Consider the following 23,088-nt stretch of genomic DNA (forward strand, 5'->3'; position numbering starts at 1 on the left):
CTTTTGCTTTGTTTAAAAATTATTTAAAGAATAATGTAGTAAATGTTTGTTATATAATTTGTTATAAAAATGTAAAATGTTTAATAAATGTTTAATAAAACGGGATAAAAATACGATAGATTAATTAATTAAATTTTAAATTAATTTAATTAAATTAAAAAGTTGAATAAAATATTTTGAAGGGAAAATATAGTCATAGAACAAGAAAAAAGTGTGTGTGTGTGTGTGTGTGTGTAATTGAATATTAACAAGAACAGACTATAGTTTACAAACCAGAGTACAACCATTCATATCAGGGATAATACAAATATATATATATATATATATACAAAAGAGAGAGTGGGAAAAAGGCATTTTACATGAAATTGTATCTATTAAACAACTGTAGTTTTTATTGCTTTCAAGTTTCTGCTTTTGGATATTGTCTCTAAATATATTTTAATATCTATTTTAAATTCTTCAAAATTTTTATTTCACTTGATTTTTTTATTTTATTAAATATAAACAAATATAAATATAGAAATCAAATATAAACAGAACACTTCTGTCACCATCAAATGAAAAACATTTTAACATAACATCAACTTCTTCAAGGTTAACAGACATCATAGTCTTTCTTTGTAAGTAAACACTGAGTTCTTTCCAAAACATTTGGGTCTTGAGACACTCCCAAAATAAATGATTAAGTGTCCCAGGGGAAATTTTTCTTCCATATTCACTTTGAAACGCGCTGTCCCGTCACCGTGTGTGTGTGTGTGTGTTTGATCTTCGTCACGCTGCTGTCATGTGACGGTCACGTGACTCCAGCTCACTTCCGACTCTGCGTGGAAGAGGAAAAAAAGTTGCACGTCAGAAGTAAAAAAAGTTTTTTTCTTTCGATCCATTCAGCGGAAAGTAGATCGTTTAAGCACATCTGCGTTTATCGGAGGATAAATAAGGTCGCGTGCTGTTGTGATCCGTGTGAATCGAGTAAATGCTCGGGATGTCCGCCAACAGTGTGTCGTATAACGATCAGGGCTCGGTGGAGTCCGGTGTGGACGCGGCGCAGGAGAACAGCAGCATCCCCGGGAGCATCAGCAGCAGCAGCGGGGCCGCCTTCAGCCTCTTCAGCGCCGACTACAAGAAGTAAGACACCCGGAACATACGCTCACATGATCTCCATTAACATGCGTTTCAGTTTCCACAGCGGTTACTGTCAGAAAAGTGTATTCTAGCCTAGGAAGAAGATGTGTTTGTGTATGTTTGGGTGTCAGGTGATGCCCTGCTCTGTGTGATACTGTAGTATAAGTTGATGGGACACGCCTCCTTTTTATGAACTGCTGATTTGGGCTGTTAAACGATAGGTTGGAACTATTATACTTCATTTGCAAGATCAACTGCCTGTGTAATATTTGCATGGAGAGAAGATGAGCCTCAGAGTTCTTCTTGAAGACCAGTGTGAGTCTGTGAGAGAGTTTTGGGTTCGTTCACAGATCTGTCATTGTATATTTCGGGTCAGTGTAGTGTTGACACACAATTTTTCATCTTAAAATGCATATAAAATTGTATGTCTTGAGAACTTATATATGCGCTTTTCTGTCTTTTTGATTGTTTCAAAAGTTGTCGAAAAGATATTGTCTGACAATTTTATTTTTAAGAGTTCTGTTGAATTTGCAAACATGCCTTGTGTGAGAGTTTTGCTTTGTTTTTTCTACAAACCATTTATTATTATTATTAATTTAAAAGCATATTTCTCTAGAAGTTATATATATATATATATATATATTTTTTTTTTTTTAAATAAAAGCCTATATAAATGCACCCACATATTATATTTGGTATACAAATTAAATATTTCCAGTAAAAGTATGTTTATGAGTTTAAGGAGTTGCATTATTTAAATATAGCACATGCATTTATCAGAGGATAAATAAAGTTATAGTTAGATAAGTAGATACACACACAATTTTGTATGAAAATTAAATTTGATTTACATTTGAAATATTTCATGAATAGCTGGAGATATAAAATAACATGTATTTAATTAATATTTAATAGTTAATTTAATATAATATCTAACCATTTTCTTTCTCTATATACAGATATAATGTATATGCACTTATATTGGCTTCTTTAGAATGTTTTTGATTTAGAATATTTTATACATGCAAAAAATAAATTTAAAGGAAAAAATTGATGCAAAAAAGAAAATGCAAAGCTAAATTATATATAACAATATAATATATTACATTTAATTTCTAGCATATAAAAAATATATATTGCAAAAAAAATAAATAATAATAATTCCCATAATTCTTATGGTTCAGTTTTTTTTCTCTTTCTTTTTTTATCTTGTGTTGTGTTGCATTCTAATGGCGATGCTTGTTCAGCCCTCTCTCTCCTCCAGGGGTCAGTATGACTGTAATATCAGAGACATATCTGTCCTTTTGATGCAGATATCACATCAGTGTTAGTGAAACCAGACCTGGGTCACGCTGGCTTCTAAATAACATGATTATTTAAGGTGTTTCATAAGGACTGATCCTCACGTTGTATTGTCTCCAGTGTTTGTCTTCTCCAAACTCTTTGTGAAAGCTGCCGACTGCTCTGACGTCAAACCCTCATGTCCCCGTCCTCTGGGATCTTAATCCCATTTTGCTTTAAGGGATCTGTTCCAACAATTACAGTCCTGAATGACAGGAAGTCTCTTGCTCCTTCCTACATTAATGAGCCTGTTAATTGTTTAATCTAATGGGACGTAAGAGAATCATGTCATTTATTATGCGGTTAAAGACTTCTCTGCTGGTTGTTATTTATTTATTAACTGCTACTAGAGTGTATGGATTCCTTTCTGTTGTTAAGAGAGTATTGTTTGAATATTGTTTCATCTCTGATTCTTGATTTTAATTTGCTGCTTGGTGTGTGTGTGTGGCTTTAACAGAAGAGTAGTTAATGTTATTTAGGCCTAACTGAATTTTCACTCTCACATGACTGCAAGCAGAAGACTGAACTCATGAGGAAGGAGAGAGATGCATTAAAAATGAGAAGCAGGGATAACAACACTGTTGGGATAGAGTTACTCACCTTTATGTCTTGTGCCAAACTTGTACGACTTTCTTTCTTCTGTGGAAGCAACCACTGGATATATTAGATAAAAAAATATATGTTATAGTTATTTACACAGGTCTTTTTCATATTGTAACCTACATTGTAAATGTAGAACTAGATCAACATCAGTCCTTTTTTTTCATGAGAACCAGATCGAAGCAATGCTTTGTTTGCTTCTGTTCTCTTGTTCATCTCATTGATTCATTTGTGTCATTTGCAGCTCAAGTTAAGAGCTCACTGGAGGGTGATATAAGCTATATTTACATTTTTTCAGCAAATAACAATTACAGTTGTGGTCCATTCCTCATTCAAAGCTTTTATATGACTGCAGAAGTGATGCAATATGAGTTAATCATTTAGATTATATATGATTTCAGAAGACTTATATACATTTAGGCTATGAGTCATATGGACTACTTTTTATTCAAAAACCTGGTATAAACTTGATTAATCCCTTTTGTTGATAAGAACATAAGATAATTTGTTAACTTCTCCAGTTTTCAGGTTATTTCAGTGATTGTGCAGCAGTTTTGGAGTCAACAGCTCACTAGAAGAGAAGTTTATCAGTAAATCATGGCTTCATTTCGATCGGTTTCTCTTCGAAAGCTATCAAATGCTTCGACAGCACCCTAAATATATTGCACAAGTTGTATGGCCTACTTTTGCAGCTTTAAAGCCAGTGTTCACTATGAACTGTGAAAAGAGCCGAAAGTGTTGTTTTTTAGGGCTGCACAATGTGTCGTTTAAGCATCGATGTAACGATAAAAACTTCCTATTCATCGGGAAGAAGGAGGCGGGAACCGGCGCACAATCAAAAACATAATTTTAATATTCAAAGTAAATACAAAACGGCGCACCAGCCCCTCACGGCCGACTGGTGCGCATAAATAAAAGCCAAAACATAAAATAATGTCCCAGGCCTGGTCCTCTCTCGTCCTTCACTATAGTCGCTCCAGTTTTATATCCTTCCATCTCCTACGTGGGACTCGATACTGGCGGTGGGGCGCAGGTGTAGCTCATCTCCAATCACTACACCTGGCCTCACTCCTCGTTCCCACGCCTCTCGGTCCTGCCCCACTCGTCACAATCGATATCGCGATTTACGAATCCACGATAGTCGCATCGCAGGATGTGCGATGTAGGCTTTCGTACTTGATCCCTTATTCATTAACTGTATGGGCCAGCTGCTCCCTGGCCCTTGATGAATGTGAATTCGCGAAGAGCGCGCATGAGAGAGAGAGAGAGAGAGAGAGAGAGAGAGAGAGAGAGAGAGAGAGAGAGAGAGAGAGACGCAGCCGCACACTCACCGTCTTCAAACAACACGAGCACTGTCTTGCTCTCTCTCCCTCGCGCATATTAATCAGTTGATACGATGGTGTCGATGTTTAAATCATTTAAAATGAGAATGTAAGTGTGCTCACCCCATTTTTGTTTTTAAGAAAAAAATTTATTAGATTTCATATCGCAATATATATCGCAGAAAAATAAAATATCGCAATGTAATTTTTTCCCAATATCTTGCAGCCCTATTGTTTTGTGTTCCCCAGAATGAACAACAGTTGAGTGATTCTTGTTCAGTCCAACAGTTTCAATCCGGCATTAAAATGCATTAGCCTGGCTGTGTTTGCCAAATATTCTTCCCGTTCCTTCCTCCCGTTTACTATTTGGGTTTGAATTTTGCTTGAGACTTGTTTTTTTTTTGTTGCGTTGGTTGGCAGGAGGAAGTTTCATGTTATCAGGATAAGCAGAGCTGCTGAACACAGTTCTCCAGAGGTGATGAAAGCCTCGGTCTGAAGATAAGAGCCTTCACGCTTCCTCTAAAGGGAGGTGACCACAGCCATGAAGAATGACCATGTCTGGAGTAGATATGAGTCTCCTCAGCACTTTAGATGTTGCTCTTTTGACCCCAGTAGACTTCCTTTCCATTTTACCCACTTCCTTTAATCGTTCGCAATCAGCACTCAAAGGGACTCTTCGGATCGTCAAAGCATCTCTCAAGCTAATCGATAAGTGAGACGTTTCTTTAGCCAACTGACCGGATCTCAGCAGAACGTTGAAGGAAATGAAGAGAATTCAGCCTCTAGGTCATGATAAGAGTGAACCATTGTACCGTGGCTGGTCTCTCAGCGCTCGTGGATCTAATTGGTGTGTGATGGTCACACTGGACGGCTGTGCGACTGCTGCACATTAACCTGATGATCGAGTCTGGAGGATAGTGCTGTATTGTCCCTCTCTTGTCTTCTCAACAGCATCGGTGGAAAGAAAGAAACCAGTAGACGTTGGCTTTCATACCCGGTTTAATTTTCTCTTGGCTTCAGCTTCTTCGAGTTTGTCTTTTCGGTTCCGGTTTGGAGAAATGGACGATCTCATAGTCATGTTTGTGTAGATAAACAAGACTTGAGGAACTTCTTTTGATGAATGGCTTGATGCAAGGCTTTGTGTGGATCATCTCGACCTTCTCTACTGCTGTGGTTTCTAGTAATTCTGTACATGTTTAAGATGAACGGAGGATTGGGCAGCTTGCGTTTAGAGGCCGCTGGAGTGATGCGAAACGCTCTCGTCTCGGCCGAGAACCTTCAGCTCACACTGAAATCAGACTTCAGCTCAGAGGAACAGGCTCTGACCAACAAGCACAGCAGCAGTAATGAGAAGAAACCAAGCAGAGGGTAGGAGAAATGCTCAAGTAAAGGCAAAAAAAAAAAAAAAAATGTAGACAATGCATTTGTTTGGGAGATGGAAAAATGATGCATGGGTCAGTCGTCTTACTCATTCAAACATTCACATGATATGATGGTATGAGCATCCTTATATTCCAGTTCTGTTCCTTTGCTTCAATAATAGTTCATCTATATCTCTGTGACATAATGAACTATCTTCAAGTTGGCTGAAGAATGTGGCTCTCACATGATACCAATGTAAATGACAGCACTGTGCAGGACAGAGTCATCTAATGTGTCTTTGACTGTCTTCCATTAGCTTGAATTAAGATGCTTTTTCCTGAATTCTGTGTTTTTGGAGCTGCAGCAAAGGGATATTTATATTTATAAAGTATTTCCTTGAATTAGCTACTGAGATGTTAAGACGATAATAAAGAAATAAAATATAGATTTGTATGTTCACAGTTATTTACTGTCGGTTAATGTAGAGTTTATTATAATATTTATATCATATAATAATATATTTTTTTACATTTTTATAGAATTTAGTTATAATATGAATGCAAATATAAAACTTGAATTACGTATAAATATACCGTTTATTATAATATAATGTTTAAATCTAAAATAGATTCTAAAATAAAATTATAAAAAGGTGTGTGTGTGTGTGTTTGTGACCCTGGGCCACAAAACCAGAGTAACTGGGGAATATTTGTAGCAATAGCCAAAAAACAAAACAAAAAACATTGTATGGGTCAAATTTATAGATTTTTCTTTTATGCCAAAAATCATTAGGATATTAAAGTAAAGATCATGTTCTATAAAAATATTTTGTACATTTCCTAATGTATATATATTAAAACTTAATTTTTAATATGCATGGCTAAGAATTCATTTGGACAACTTTAAAGGAAATTTTATCTGTATTTAGATTTTTTGCACCCTCAGATTCCAGATTATCAAATAGCTGTATATTGGCCAAATGTTATATATAAAATATATATATATGACATGAACTTGGACCACAAAACCAGTCTAAAGGAAATTATATATATATGTATGTATGTATGTAAATATATATGACATGAATATCTCTCTCTCTCTCTCTCTCTCTCTCTCTCTCTCTCTCTCTCTCTATATATATATATATATATATAGAGAGAGAGAGAGAGAGAGAGAGAGAGAGAGAGAGAGAGAGAGAGAGAGAGAGAGAGAGAGAGAGAGAGAGAGAGAGAGAGAGAGAGAGAGAGAGATAATACATATATTAATTGATTTTTATATATTTTATATAATTTTAAATTTATTTATAATATAAATGCAAATATACAATTACATAATATAAATATATAGTTCATATACAAATCTTCAATTATGCATAAATATGTCATTCATAATAAAATAATGTTCATTCTAAAAAAAAAATATTAAAAGTTAATTATAAATATGCATGTATATATGTGTGTGTATATGTATATATGTGTGTGTGTGTATGTGGATAATACAGATATTATTTTATTACAATTTTTATTTCATTTACCATAAAAGAACTGAAGCTGTTAACGAAGAGTGAATAATGGTAAATCACTGACATGAAATTGGAGTGAATTGATAGCCCTACTTTCATTTGAAGTAAAACGATACGGTTAGTATGATGAATTTGCTGTAATGCTGAATCCTTTGATTTCTCTGCAGGAATGAAGATCTGAAAGAGATGCTGGAAAGCAGCAAAGAGTCTCTGAAGCTGGAGGCCATGAAGAGGATAGTTGGGGTACGTCATTCTGAGAGACAGTGATCTGGTATTAAAGGGACAGTTCACCCAAAAATTCAAAATGTGGGTAACCAAACATTTACTGCTCTCAGTGACTTCCATAGTATTTTTTTTCTATACTATGGAAGTAAATGGAAACCAACAACTGTTTGGTTACCAGCATTCTTCATGTTCAACAGAAGAAATTAATTCAGGTTTGGAACGACTTGAGGGAGATTAAATTATTATTTTTTTTTATTTTTGGCTGAATTATCCCTTTAAGATTCAGTCTGTGATTTTATGAACACATTCACTCAGCGTCAGTGTGTTGTTGCTTCATTCTGTCTCATTAAAATTTTTATTTCTCTCTATATAGTTGATTGCCAAGGGAAAGAACGCATCTGAACTTTTCCCAGCAGTGGTGAAGAATGTTGCAAGCAAAAACATTGAGGTAAGAGAAGATTTAGAATGTGCTGACACATTTAAATTAAAATTAAATTTATTAATTTAGCATACGCTTTTATCCAAAGCGACTTACAGTGCATTCGGGCTATCAGTTTTTACCTATCATGTGTTCCTTTGGAATCGAATCCCCAACCTTGCGCTTGATAACGCAGTGCTCTACCAATTGAGCTACAGGAACACCTTTACATACGTTTTCCTCACTCTCAGGCGTTCAGCAGCTGTGAGGACCCCTGTAGATTTTTGATCAGGCATCTGACAGGGAAGCCCCTGCTGCTGAAGAATGAATGTTTAGATGGAAAGATGATTGTCTGGACAGGATGATGGAAAGACATGAGAGGTGGTTGGGAAAAACGTCTTGACTGAAGAAGACGGCTGGTGTTTTGAGGGGCCAGTGTGTAATTGGTGGTCCAGGGGTCCAGTCACGTTCTCTCTGTCTCCCCCCACGTCTGATGCTCCGTGCTGGGCAGCTGTGTACTGAGTACTGTCTCTCTCTGGAGCTGAGAGACTTGGGGATGCTGCCATTGATCCACACACACACACACACACGCACAAGACGAGACCACAGGTGTGACCATTGATCCACTCACTGCAGGGTCATACACACATACGCAAACACACACAAGCACACACGCACGCACACACACACACTCATTTATTTAACCCTTCAGTAAGCTCCACCCCTGCTTGGTTATATTATTATAATGTTTTTGCTTTGTTATTATGTTACTTTTTTTAATAATTTTGCTATTTTCATATATAAATTATGCAGTATTATTGAAAAATATGATACCACGGACCCCCAGAAATGTTAAGGGATTTTTGTTGTGGTCTTTTTATTGATTTGTTTTATTTATTAAGTCTGTCTGTCTGTCTGTCTCTCTGTCTGTCTGTATAGATAGATAGATAGATAGATAGATAGATAGATATTTTATTTCAGTTTGTTTTAGTTATTTTAGTACATCTAAATGAAAATGTTGACAATTAGTTTAAAATAATTTTTTTAATAGTTTTTTTTATCATGTATTAACTGTTTTAGTTTTAGTTTACTGTAATAACCCTGCCTAAACCATAAATAACATAACATATAAAACTAATACAAAACATTATAAATGTTTGTTTTATATACATATAATAAATAATAATAATAATAATAATAATGTATTTTTTACTATTTTAATGTATTATTTTACACCATTTTATTTTAATTTATTACATTTAATAATCTATATATTTTATAATATGTATAGAATATTTTTTGTGTGTTTGTGGATTCCCTTGAAATTCTGGTTGAATCCTCAGAGTGCACTTTTTATGATCGGTTTAAAGCACAATAACTTGTTTTTGGGGTTATTTGTGCCCCTTATTATAAAAACCCAGCAACAACCATCTTGCATGAAAAAAGCAATCCCTCTCTCCATCAGGTTTGTTTTTCTGCTCCTCTTATAATTCTGCTTCATAAATGCCAGCGGTTCATTTAGTAGCTGTCTAATTAACATGCGCACGGCTGCTCCAATCCCTGATCAGCAGGCCGCTGTATGTAAATCTGATTAAACAGAGGGGCAGATGGGTAATGTCTCTCTTTATGAAGTGAGTGATGTTTTTCCATTTGGCTGCTAATCGCCATGGTGATGATGATGGAATGCGTCGTCGTGACTCCCTGATCGCTAACGACCTGTCGTCACCCCAAGAGCTGGACGCAATTAAACAGAGAGCCGACCTTTGACCCTTCACCTTTGAGCACAAGCAGATCAGACTGTTTCGTGATATTAAAATGGCATATGAGTTTGTTAAAGCTGGGATTGGATAATGATTCTTTATCTACTTCTTAAAGTTAACTGGACTGTTTTTAATGTGTAGTTCTTTTGTGTCTGCATGTTTCAGCTGAAGAAGCTGGTGTATGTGTACCTGGTCCGGTATGCAGAGGAACAGCAGGATCTCGCCCTCCTGTCAATCAGCACCTTTCAGCGGGCGCTCAAGGTAAGTCCCGCCCCTTTCCTCTCCCACGATGCTCTTATTGTGCTTTACATGATTTATCAAAATAAAACTGAAATTACGATATGGCATTGTGCGATTTATCAAATCACAAAGGCAGCAATTCAGTTCAATAAATGCACTGCTCTTTTTAGTCAAAATAAAGTTTGAAGAAATTGAAACCGCTATAAATATTAGTATTGTAATTTTACAGTTGTACTGTCAAAGTAATTATTATTGTCTTTTTATTTAGTGATTTTTATAGCTTTACTTTAAACTTATTTTATTTCAGCTAGTTGCCCAGAAAACATTTTAAATATTCATTTCGTTTATGTAGTTAAAGAGCAAACAAATACATTTCTAAAAACTATATATACATATATATAAAAAAAATTATAAAACGGCTTCCACCAATATGCAAGTGTAATTTTATGGTTGCAATGTAAACAAAAATATTTCTTATGATATAGTTTTTTTTATTTTCTTTACAAATTCACAATTCTTTTTATTTTACCAAAAGTCTGTAATCTATGGTAAAATATACAATATACAGTATAGTATTTTATTAATATAATATATAGTACAGTAGTTACAGTATTTTTATTTTGTAATAAAAACTGCAATATTTATAGTTATTATTATTATTATTATATAATAATAATTTTACATCCATGTTAATATATAACCACTAATTTTGCATAGCAAACTAATCACATTTTAAATGGCAAGTTTTTTCAGAAAAATTGTAAGTGTTTTTTTTTTTTTCCAAATCGTGCATCCCTTGTCTCCTCCCAGTTTTTTAAGTCCTTTTTTTTAGCCAGTGTTTTGGGTCAGCTAACGCATGTTTTTTTTAATCATATGTGTGTGTGCGCAGGATCCCAATCAGCTGATCAGAGCGAGCGCTCTCAGGGTCCTGTCCAGCATCAGAGTTCCCATCATCGTCCCCATCATGATGCTGGCCATCAAAGAAGCAGCCACCGACCTTTCACCTTACGTCAGGAAAACAGCCGCTCACGCCATTCAGAAACTCTACAGGTGACACACACATTCACACAGATGAGGTCGCTGTATGTTAACAAGCGAGTGTTATACAGAGGTCTCTGATTTTGTCTTCCAGTCTAGACCCGGATCAGAAAGAGCATCTGATCGAAGTGATTGAGAAACTCCTGAAAGACAAAAGCACGGTAAAATATCTTGATATTCACACAGACATGACCAAAATGTTGTTAGTGATTTAAAATGGTCAACAAATAATTGAGATTTAATAGAATTAAATGGTTTATTTTGCATTCAAACTGGAAACAAATACATGTTTACTAAGCCTTTTTGTTTACTTTTTTAAATAAAAAAAGAACCAATAAAGTAAATGAAAATAAAAGTAATAAAATAAAATATATATATATATATATATATATAATATTATTATTATTAAAAAAATAAAAATTTCTGCCCTGTACAATATTGCAAAAATTTGCAATGCTTATACAGATCTATCAGTGTGAAACCGGCTGGTTTTAACAATCTGACTAACTATATTTTAAAAAGTTGGTGTGTGTGTGTGTGTGTGTGTTTGTGAACATTAACTTACATTTACATCATGCAAGCACTAGATGGAGGCACAACACCACATTTATTTCTGTCTCACTTCCCTCTATTTCTGTTCCTCTCTTTATCTAAAACACTTCTGGCTGTAAAATAAACACTTTCTGAGCCCAAAACATTTCCACCAGGGCCTTGGACAAAGTCTCAGCAGCAAATGATCTTAACACATATCCGCTGGACTTGGTCGTTGTTGCCAGTCTCAAATCTGAGTTATGTACGTGGGGTTTCTGCTCATGTTTTTTAGCGCTGTCCTCATAGGCTTTTAGTGCAGAGCTGTATTTCACCCGAATATGCACTGGAAATGTTTATTGTGATATAATAGACATCTCTACGAGCTTCCCCTGTACGCTGCTAAAGGAAGCTCTATGGGATGTGTCGCCGTTGATGAAATATGAGCGTGTGTGTGTCTTCGGTCTGATGGCAAGCACAGCATCAATCACAGCCGCAGCGTCCCAGCGTCTCTCTCCGTCTCTCCTCGCTCGCTGATGACCCAGCATTCCCTGTTTCCTCTCCCGTCAGCGCGGCCCGGCCTTAATTAGAATTCATGGCAAAATGGATCCAGGGAAACGTCCTGTACCCTTCATAATTTTACAGGAAATTTATTGTTATTAGAGAAACCATTTGCTTAGTGTGATTGTTCCATTAAAGTCTTGTCAAGCAGCAGAGATAGCAGAGGTTTGTTGATGAGGTGTGTGTAAGTGAGAGCCTTGTTGATGGTGGATGGAGTTTACCTTGGAGCTCTTGTTGGGTAATATGGGATCAGATAGATGGGGAGACGCCAAAGATGAGCGGTGAATAGAGTAAATCCAAAGATAGACCTAAAATATCAAAGTAAACAAAAGAAATGAAGACTGTTTGACTGCCTTGCGTCTTCCTTAAACGTTTCTACATGATTTGGATTACTCATATTAGGTAATGTAGTCTGACTACTTTTAGATTACCGGCACTTTTAACCAAACCATTTCATCAAATAGACTTGAATGGGATTACAGTGTGCAATATTAATTAATAGTGCACAATTTATATTTATCAACATTTTATATTAATGCAAAGAAGAATTAAAAATGAAAATAAATAACAAATAAAATAAGATGTATATAAATTAGATTGAGATTATTTATGCGTGTATATAATATTGTATTTGCTATATAAATATTATATATGTATAACAAGATTTTTTTTTTTTTTTAAATGTATGGATATTATACAATAGATAAATGTAAAAGCATACATATAAGAATAACTTAAAAAAAAGTTTGTAAATTGTTTATCAGAATCTGAATTGTTTATCTGTTTTGTCTGCATTACAAACTACAAATGTTTCTCTTGAGAATATAAATAAATAAAAAAAAAAAAAAAAAATATATATATATATATATATATATATATATATATATATATTATTATTATTATTATTATTATTTTTTTTATTTTTATTTATTTATTTTTTTTTTTTTTATATATACATATACATACATACACACACACACACACACACAATGTATATACAGTGGCGAGAGTTTGGCTTGAGTTGTCCTGATAAACAATTTCCAGTAAAAAAATATATATGTGTGTGTGTGTGTGTGTGTATGTATGTATGTATGTATATATATATATATATATATATATATATATATATATATCAAATAAAACTACAATTGTATTTGTAACTGTTTTGCACCCTTTTTGTAAGTGATCAGTTAGATGTAATTTTCTTCCCTTGGAGCTGGAACTGAAGTCACATGATGATGAATGAAGCGCCTGACCTGCTCAAACTCTCTCTCTGTGTTGTTTTCACACACTCTCTCTCATATACTGTAGTTCATTAGTCTAAAGTGAGAGTGGTGTGTTATATTAGCTCGGTGGGAAGCAGAACAGGTTGTCATCTTCCAAGCATCTGTTTGTTTTGAGACCACACTGAGGTTTGTAATTACGACGCATATATAACCTGATCAGCTTAATTTGCAATTAGAAACCTCCAGCACATCTTTAGGGTTGCTGCAGGAGAAGCGGGTGAGTGATAATTGGCCAGACGCTGTAGAGGTGTGTGTGTGTGTGCAGCATGTGTTTGTGTGTGTCTCCACAGTTTTATAACTTTAGACACAGTGTAATAGTGAATGTGTACAGATGACTTTGTTCTTCTTTTCATGTTTATGCAAATGTAATATATATTTATAGCAGGTTCAGTTAGGTAGAATTACAATAAAATAACAGCCAATATTCAAACTGACACTTTCCACATGAGTACCGAAGCATAAAACTAAAATTTGTGTGTGTGTGTGTGTGTTTATATACATATATGTGTGTGTGTGTGTGTGTGTGTGTGTGTGTGTGTGTATTTATGTAGTTTATGTGTGTGCAGATAAAATGTTACATTATTGCTTTCTTGGTTTTGCTTTTCTTTGGTTTTAAATTGTGTTTGTTTATACACTTAAATTTTTGTTTATCTCAGATAAATCAATATAATTTGAATATAATGTTTCTCTAATGGATTGTTTGAGTCGCTGGTCTGTTGGTTTGTCATTCAGGTGCACAAATATTTATGGGTAGTTCGGGTTTTTTAGTGGATCATTAATTGTTGCTTGTTATTTCATAACCATTTAATTCTCTTATAAATTATTATCATCTAAAAACTTAAAATGTCTGATCTTGTGCAAATTTGTATTGTTTTTTCATGCCTGAACTATTAAATTATTGAAAATGTAATTTAATTAGTCCAAAATAACATTTACATTAACAGTCATTTATTTCACTGATACCACATTTATTATTGTTATAATTATCATTAGTTTTATAAATAATAGTATGAATCTATATATATATAAAATATTATTATAATTTTTTTATTTTTTATTTGTTTCTCATTTTCCAGATTTTTGTCCCTAAAATGCTCTTGTGTGTAAAACGGCCACTCATATTGAAAAATCATGAAATATTCAGAATTAAACTAACATTCCGAATCAGTTGATTGACCTCCCCTGGAATGTAACAACCAATCAAAATGAAGAACTCTAAACTTAAAGAGCCAGTAAGATGAAAATTCTAAGCTTCACTGTTTATAAGTCCTGTACATTAGGTTTAAATCCATCCAAGGTTAAAAAACATTGTCATTTTGTCAAAATATCATTTTAGAATTACCTCAATTCTCAGAGATCCCCGAACGGTTTGCACGAAGCTGTTCAAAAGATTCAGTTCCCTTAAACCCCACCTTTCGGTAGCAAACTGTGTTCTGATTGGTCAACCGACATAGTTTTGATTGGTTGTTGCGCACACAGCTCCATGGTAAACAATGCGTTAGCATCTGTTTGGGGTGAATTATGTCTTATTCCTCTCACCGCGAAGCAAACAGTAAAATAAAAAACTTGAACAGTCTCACTGCTTTTTCTTCTGTGTGGGTGTATTCAAGCCCCGCGCTTCAATTTGAATCTGAATAGCGCTTCAGCACGGGGGCGTGGTCACATTAGATATAACGAAGGGAGACGTGAAAAACAGACATTGCGTTGTTTTCATATGGATTAATTTATCACAGAATATCTGTTTTCGGCAGCACTTGTTTAGTTTTAAAGTAGACATGTCAAGCTTTCTATAGATATCTCTCTCATGTCTCTTCGTTGAGTATTCACGGAGTTACACTTCATTAATGACGTGTTCGTACATGACGATCAGCACAGACAGGCTGCAGACAGCACACATACTGATAAGACGCTCGGGAGAAAACAAATACATAACTTCATAATCATACTTCGCGTTGTGATTTGGAGATGCTCGTTGGTCTAAATAAAGTTGGTAATGAACCCTCTTCAAACTCTGCAGGTCAGAGTTTTGTTTCTATCAAGATGGTAGGCGGAGATTATTATGCAAAGTGTTCCTAGTGACGTACATAGAGATGGGCAAAAGATTTGAAATCTATAACGACTCGTTTCAGCGATTCAGAGTCGACTCCTTACTTTAGAAGCCAATAACTTTATAAATCGTGTTTAATTGCTTTGCACATTGTTTACACTGATGGACAGCTACATCATACACTGTAATACAGGTCATTTTTGATTTCCCATCTGTGTGGCTCTTTAACTTTACTAGTGTACCACAGAGTGAAAAAACACTTCAGACTGATGTAGAATTTCTGAAGGGGTTTCTAACGGGTGGCTAAGCTGCTGTTTGTCCTGTGTTTTTTGTAGCTTGTGGCCGGCAGCGTGGTGATGGCGTTTGAGGAGGTCTGTCCGGACCGGATCGACCTGATCCATAAGAACTATCGGAAGCTGTGTAACCTGCTGGTGGACGTGGAGGAGTGGGGTCAGGTGGTCATCATACACATGCTGACACGCTACGCTAGGACACAGTTTGTCAGCCCGTGGAAAGAAGTGAGTCACTCTCAGTGTGTTTAAGCACAGACAGTATTTAATTATTATTTCTCATTTTTTTTTAAAGCTCTGCTATCAAGATTAGTCGTTTCATTTGAACACAAAATTACTGCTTAACATTTTTTACTAATCCTATTTTCATTTTGTTTTCTTTTTCGATGCTAGCATTGAGGGTTTCAGGTAGGAAGGAGGGACTGCTGTTATGTAGACTGTAGTGATTGTTTCACAAGAGGAAGTTGCTGGTGTTCCTTTTAACCATTTTTAGAGTTGGTTTAATGATCTCTGGATTTTTGTGATGTTTTTATTCAGTAATTGTGTGTGTGATTGTAGGACGCTGTGTTTGACGAGAACAGTGAGAAAGCGTTTTATGATTCAGAGGAGGAAAGGAAAGTGGAGCAGTCCGATCTGTACATCATGGATCCAGACCACAGACTCCTGCTCAGAAACACTAAACCACTGTTACAGAGCAGAAACACAGCAGTGAGTACACACACACACACACACACACACACACACACACACACACACACACACACACACACACACACATACACAACACTCTGTTTAAAGGAATAATCTTGGAGCAAATCTGTCATAATTAAAAAATCAAGTAACTTCTGCCATTTTAAATATAGAAACAGCATTATTAATTGTTATTATTATTATTAAATCAATATTTTTAAAGTTAATATAATATGTTTAATGTTTATTAATAATTAAAATCTTTATTATTAATTTTTTTACATCATTATTACAGATACATTTAATCTATTACATTGAATATGTTTCAAGCATAAAATATAAAAGGCATAATTATATAAATACTAGTATAGCAAATATTATTAAAGTGGCCTGTATTATCAATAATAAACATTTTTTATTATTATACAACACTATTAATCATAATACTTATTGTTTCATATTCTTATATCAATATTAAAGTAAATAATGATTATAATAATTATTAATATATGTTAATTTAATATAGATTTAGCATTAAATATTAAATATAAATATAACAAATATTATAAATAGAAGGTAAGGTAAGATGGGTTTCAGCCAGTAGTTACAACCTTTCTTCTTTTTATTTGTATTAACAGACAAAAAACATAATACAAATACAAAGAGTTAATCAATATTTTGGTATATTAATCAAAACAGAACAATGATGATAAAAAAAAAAAAAAAAACTAAACAAAACAGAACAACAGAAAATACAATGAAAATAAATATGAACAATTCTCAGCCTATCGTGAACCTTTCTTTATTAATTCATATTTAATCTGTAATAATCCTTTAAGATGCTCACATATTTCCATTTCCCCACACATCTTCACTCTTCAGTTTTCTCTTTCTCTCTCTCTCTTATGCTCATTCCTGTTCAACTCTGAGCAATAGCCAAGGCCTTCAGGACGCACCTGAGTGTGTGTTTTGTGTTTAAGTGCGAGTGTGTGTTTTTGTACATCAGAATGTTAGCGGGACCAAGGCTGTATCAGACCAAACTCCATCATGTTACACACACTAGGCCTTAAAAATGTGCTCAGAAAATGTTATTCCCTCCTACATCTCACACACACAAGGAGACTCGAGTGCTCCATCAACCTGGAAGCTCAAGGTCTCTGTGTATGTGTGTTTTTTGTACTTGTGTGTGTGATATGTTTTGATTAAAACTTGTCCTGCTTTGTTCTAGACTCAGTCTGCACTCTGTCTTTATCAGCGCTCTCTCTCTCTCTCTCTCTCTCTCTCTCTCTCTCTCTCTGCTGCTTTAGCGGTTGATGTGTTGAAGTCTGCTGTCCTGTTCATATATTGGGGTCAAAGTAATTTGGGGAAGACAAAATCATTACATACATTGAAGGCTTCCTAATCTATCACCATCTATCTCTTTTTCAACCTCGCTCAAACCCTCCTCTTTCTCTTTCTCTCACTTCACATGTCACTGGGACTCTCCACCACGTCTCCCATTAATCTGTCTCTCTTTCATAAGCTACTTTTTATGTCCATTCGTCTTTTTTTTCACCTTTCTCTCCCTTTGTAAAAACATACCATGGAAAAACCATGATGATTTTGTGTTTTAGTTTCTTAGTATGCTTTTAAGTACCTTACATTTAACATTTAAAGGCATAGCTCTTTGTTAATAACATTAATCATTTCTTTTTGCCAGGTTGTGATGGCAGTATCTCAGCTCTACTGGCATTTGGCTCCTAAACATGAACTTAACATCATCACCAAGTCCCTGGTGAGGCTCCTGAGGAGCCACAGGTAACACATGCACACTATGAGATCAGGAGACGGAGATCAAATCTGTCAATCTAATTCCTGTTTTTGTGTTCATTCTCGGCGCTTTTAGGGAAGTTCAGTACGTTGTGTTGCAGAACATCGCCACCATGTCCATTCAGAGAAAGGTACAGACTCCTCAAAACATTCATCCTGCTTTTCTCCTGAAATCTGAACACGTTATGAACAATGTTAATTATTTAGAATCAGCTTTGTGTACTTCAAGTGCTTATTCTGAGGTAAACTCAGAGGTAAAATATGGAGTCACTTGCAAGTTAAGTTCTGAGGTAAAAAATCTAAGGGTAGGCCTCAGTTCTGAGGGAGTGAGGTAAAATATAGAATACATTTTCGAGATCTGAGGTAAACAATGACGTGGGAATAAGAGGTAGGTCTCAATTCTGAGAAAAATCTTGAGGTAAAATATCAAGTAAACCCATACAGTAAATTAAGAGGTACAAATCAGAGGTAGTCCACACATTTTAGAGAAATCATGAGGTAAAATATCAAGTAAATTTCAAGATAAGATCTGAGGTAAACACTGAGGTGAAATCAGAGGTAGGCCTCAATTCTGAGAAATATATCATGAGGTAAAATATGAAGTATTTAGTTAGTGTTAAGCGAGATAGTGTTAAGGTAAACCTGACTGCAAATTATATAGAGATAAAAAAAATTATTAAATGAATGTCACCTGAGATAAATACAAAAGGTAAAATCTGAGTACAGTAGGTCTAATTAAACTGAGAGATTATCTTGAAGAAACCATGTGTTAAAAAGTATGTAGGTATAAAAGTGAGGGTCATTTCTGAGGTAAATGGTAAATACTGATGTAGAATCCGAGTAGTCTTGTCTTGAGGTGAAGACTGCAGTTAAAAAACAAACATCTAAAGTATCTGAGGTAGACCTGTGGTAATGTCTGCTGTGTTTTTTAGGGGATGTTTGAGCCCTTCATGAAGAGCTTCTATGTGAGGTCTACAGATGCAACACACATCAAAACACTCAAGGTGAAGCATTGACTCACAGTACCTTCATGTGTCTTTTCCGCTTGCTTGCTGATGTTTTGTTGCTTACCTAATGTTTTTTTTTTTTTGCTTTTGTTTAAATCCTTCAGCTGGAGATTTTGACCAACCTGGCTAATGAAGCAAACATCTCCACCATACTGAGAGAATTCCAGGTAAAGCTTCATAGAGTTAAATCTAAGGGGGGAGAAAACTCTTGAGATGAATCTTAAGATGAAGTTTGAATAGTTCTATGATGCCTCAAAACCCTTTCTGGGTAGGCAGCTCATTAGGTTTAGAAACGCAGCTGAGGAATAGCAGCTTTAAGCAGTTATATGTGTGTTCCAGACATATGTGAAGAGTCAGGATAAGGCGTTCGCGGCGGCCACCATCCAAGCCATCGGCCGGTGTGCCACTAACATCTCTGAGGTGACAGACACCTGCCTCAACGGCCTGGTCCTGCTGCTGTCCAACAGAGACGGTAATCACACACATATTGAAGATCTCGTTTAGTTATTAGACACAGTGCTTGAAGTTCAATGTCTTGATCAACTCATAAATCAAAATATAAATGTTAATATTGTTAAATATAAAAATTAAATATAGATCAATAAGGATGACAGCATTTAACATACAAAGTACATAAACTGCACAGCTGATAAAAGTAGAAAACGCTTAATATGTAGTTTCTTAAATATTTAATTCTGAAATATGGTAAACTGCAGCATTTCCCTGCGAAATGGATCACAAGGAATGATTCGATTTAACTAAATCGCCTGAATGAATCAGATGACTAAAATGACTCACTAAAGCTACATTTAAGAGAAGACATCACATATAGGAGAGTGTGTATTAATTCAGCATCTCAAAAATGTAGTTAAGTTGCTGCTTAGCCACTCCTCAACACTGGTTACTACAGTAAAGACATAGTATACTGGATTATCAGTGTATTCATGCATTTCTTCTCTTTGTAGAGACTGTTGTTGCTGAAAGCGTCGTAGTCATCAAGAAACTTCTGCAGACTCAGCCATCACAGCATAGTGACATCATCAAACACATGGCCAAACTCTTCGACAACATCACTGTGAGAGACGAGAGCAATATTACACAACTGTTTTAGTGTTATAGTGTGATTTATATAGATGTAACTGTGTTTTTAATGTCTGTTGCCTCTTTAGGTCCCGATGGCAAGGGCCAGCATCCTTTGGCTGATGGGTGAATACTGTGAACACGTGCCTAAAATTGCCCCAGACGTCCTGCGAAAGATGGCCAAGACCTTCACCAACGAAGAAGACATTGTCAAACTTCAGATCGTCAACCTTGCTGCCAAACTCTACCTGACCAATTCCAAACAGGTAAAATCAAATCAGACTTGTTTTAGAAATCAGATTGTGTTTTACCTCACTTTCTTTCCGTCATACAGACTAAATTGCTGACTCAATACATTTTGAACTTGGGGAAGTACGATCAGAACTACGACATCAGAGACCGAACACGGTTTATTCGTCAGCTGATTGTCCCAAACGAGAAGAGCGGAGCCTTGAGCAAGTACGCTCGCCGCATCCTGATGGCACCCAAACCGGCTCCTGTCCTGCAGTCTGCCTTCAAAGGTAAAAACCTTGAAGCGTCATTTCAATTTCTATAGTGATTACAGTGCCCCCAACTAATAATTCACAAAGTTCTACGCTAACGTTGAAGTAAAACAATGGAAAGTGGGGGAAAATATTTTACTCGTAAGAATTTGTAGAGGTGCCAATAATCAGGGCCAACATGCATTTCTCCAATGTGTTTTTTAATTTGTGTTTCCCCACCAATTTAATTTTTTCATTTCAATTAAATGTTAGAATTTTGTGATTTGATATTTTTTTAATGAAAGATCAAATTATAAACAATGCAAATTTATTTTCACAGCCGCATTTGCTCATATTTACCAAGGGTGCCAAATATAAGTGTTTTACCAAAGTCCTTTTAAAATATGGTAAAAATCGCTGAAATTTTTTTTGATGACTTTGCCCCAAAATAAGGTTTAAAATGCCTTTTTCTTACATGTTATACTTATACTCGCCAAATCGTCTCTGCTGTCGCAAAACCTCAACTGTGCGCATGCGTCAGTGCAACCAGACGATAGGCTTAAATGTTTCCTGGCTTGACTGTTAAAAGCAGATGATTGGCTTTCCAGTGGGAGGGGCGGGACATGTACATTCAACCGCCATTTTTGATGTTACGGGTTTTCCTAATGCAGTATAGTTGTATTGAGGATTAAGGAAGTGGCATGTCTCTTATAAATAATCTCTGGTTTTACTCAAGAGTAATTAAAGTATCTGTAGTGAATATAATATGATATATGATTTTACAAGCCATTTAAATTCAGTGGTCATAAGATGTTGGGATGCCTGAAATCATTCTGTGCAAGATCCAAACCTACAACTTTTCAGTTACCACCGCAGGTCAGTCATTTCTAGGCTGCATCACTCATGTTTAAAGCTTTGTTGCATGTTAAAACCAAAAAAAAAATCCAAAGCCGTCAGTTTTCCGTCATGCTCTCTTTCTAAACGACACGACCACATCTATACGAACTCCAGAGTTCTCCTGACATCGATTTCTCTGCCGTTTCTCTTATTTCATCACATCTTTCCATTCCAGCAGGGCTTCAGAACTGAAAAACTCAACACTGTCATGGGAATTCATCCCCGCAGGCCATGACAGCAGGTCTAACCCGTAAACATCAATACAGCACGCAGAAAAACTCTGCCACTGATTCTATCAAGCGGCACACAGTTATTTTTTCCCGCCTCTGAACTGGGCTTTTTTTCTCTGGAGTAGCGGCATGGATTTGTAGGCTTCGCCTTCTGTTCCTCCCGTGCAGAATTGAATCATTGGATTCTGCATAATTTGATTACAGACAGTTGAATCTGGGCGTCCCGTCCGCCCCGCACACACCCACACGTCGATTTATTACTACCTCCTGTATGATCACGCACTGCACCTGCAATTAACCGGGAGTAATTACACCCTCGAGCAGGAAAGGGTGTTACTCATTTGCTCCTGTAGATATATGGATGGATGGATGGACGGATGGATGGATTTGGGTTTAGCGTGAAGGATGTGCTTTGTGTGATTGATGCCGGCTGTCGCTGGGGGTAATATTTGTTGCGCTGAGTATCGTTTTCGGTGCTTGGTAAAGTGTGTCCCGCCCTTAATAGGAGGTAATAAAGTTTGTAAGGGCTGATTATGCTCCGCTGTGATGAAACTCAAAGTGGCATGTCTTTGTGTGTGTTTTTTTAAGTCACGTGAAGACACAGGTTGTGACATATGATCTCTGCGGTGAAGGCGAATCGTCAGGCTTAAGCTGAAAAACTCATCAATCGTCCAAGTGGGCTGTTGCTAATCTACTGATCTCAAATCTGTGCTCCGGTTTCTTGCTTTAATACAATGATTTCATGATTGTCCCTATGGTTACTGTATAGATTAAAATAAATTAGTATACTGAAACATACAGCCATTAATCTTAATTTCATTAATGCGGTATAAATTTACCCTTTAACATTTGCGAGACACTTAACTGCTGTCATTTTTAATATTTGTGGTTTAGATCCGCTAGTGGTGTGCAGTGGTGTTTTTCGCTAATGTTCATATTCTGCAGAGCCGGAGTGATTATGCGTTCATATACCTTGGTTATTATGGGATGTAACCAGCATATTGTGAGAAGGGCACGTGGGCAGACCTGAATGCCGTGGCATTTCTGCCAGTTTAATGTCAATTACCCAGCACGTCTCCTGAAGGCCTGTGCAGACACTTATTGCTTTTTTGTTTATTATGACAAAGAAGTACAGTCATATCCAGAATTAGAGGCATAAACTAGAAGAACTTAGTTTGTTAGTTTTGCATAGCAAAACATTTTTCAAACTTTTTATGGCACTTTTATGATG

General features: G+C 35.7%; 1 protein-coding gene across 1 annotated transcript in view; it reads left to right on the forward strand.

Annotated features, from left to right (window-relative positions):
* Positions 1–761: 761 nt before the first annotated feature.
* The window catches only part of LOC113095292 (AP-3 complex subunit beta-1-like), a 52,555-nt gene continuing 30,228 nt past the window's right edge, over positions 762–23,088 (forward strand). The window contains exons 1-16 of the mRNA XM_026260868.1: positions 762–1,125; positions 7,437–7,512; positions 7,868–7,942; positions 9,838–9,933; positions 10,802–10,962; positions 11,045–11,111; positions 15,708–15,890; positions 16,221–16,370; positions 18,052–18,149; positions 18,238–18,292; positions 19,094–19,165; positions 19,273–19,335; positions 19,508–19,640; positions 20,134–20,243; positions 20,338–20,514; positions 20,583–20,769. Of these exons, the coding sequence (XP_026116653.1) occupies positions 974–1,125; positions 7,437–7,512; positions 7,868–7,942; positions 9,838–9,933; positions 10,802–10,962; positions 11,045–11,111; positions 15,708–15,890; positions 16,221–16,370; positions 18,052–18,149; positions 18,238–18,292; positions 19,094–19,165; positions 19,273–19,335; positions 19,508–19,640; positions 20,134–20,243; positions 20,338–20,514; positions 20,583–20,769 (1,855 nt within the window). The 5' untranslated portion in view covers positions 762–973. The remainder of the gene's footprint in view (positions 1,126–7,436; positions 7,513–7,867; positions 7,943–9,837; positions 9,934–10,801; positions 10,963–11,044; positions 11,112–15,707; positions 15,891–16,220; positions 16,371–18,051; positions 18,150–18,237; positions 18,293–19,093; positions 19,166–19,272; positions 19,336–19,507; positions 19,641–20,133; positions 20,244–20,337; positions 20,515–20,582; positions 20,770–23,088) is intronic.

Source organism: Carassius auratus, unplaced genomic scaffold (genome assembly GCF_003368295.1).
Source record: "Carassius auratus strain Wakin unplaced genomic scaffold, ASM336829v1 scaf_tig00215652, whole genome shotgun sequence".
NCBI classification, from domain to species: Eukaryota; Metazoa; Chordata; class Actinopteri; order Cypriniformes; family Cyprinidae; genus Carassius; species Carassius auratus.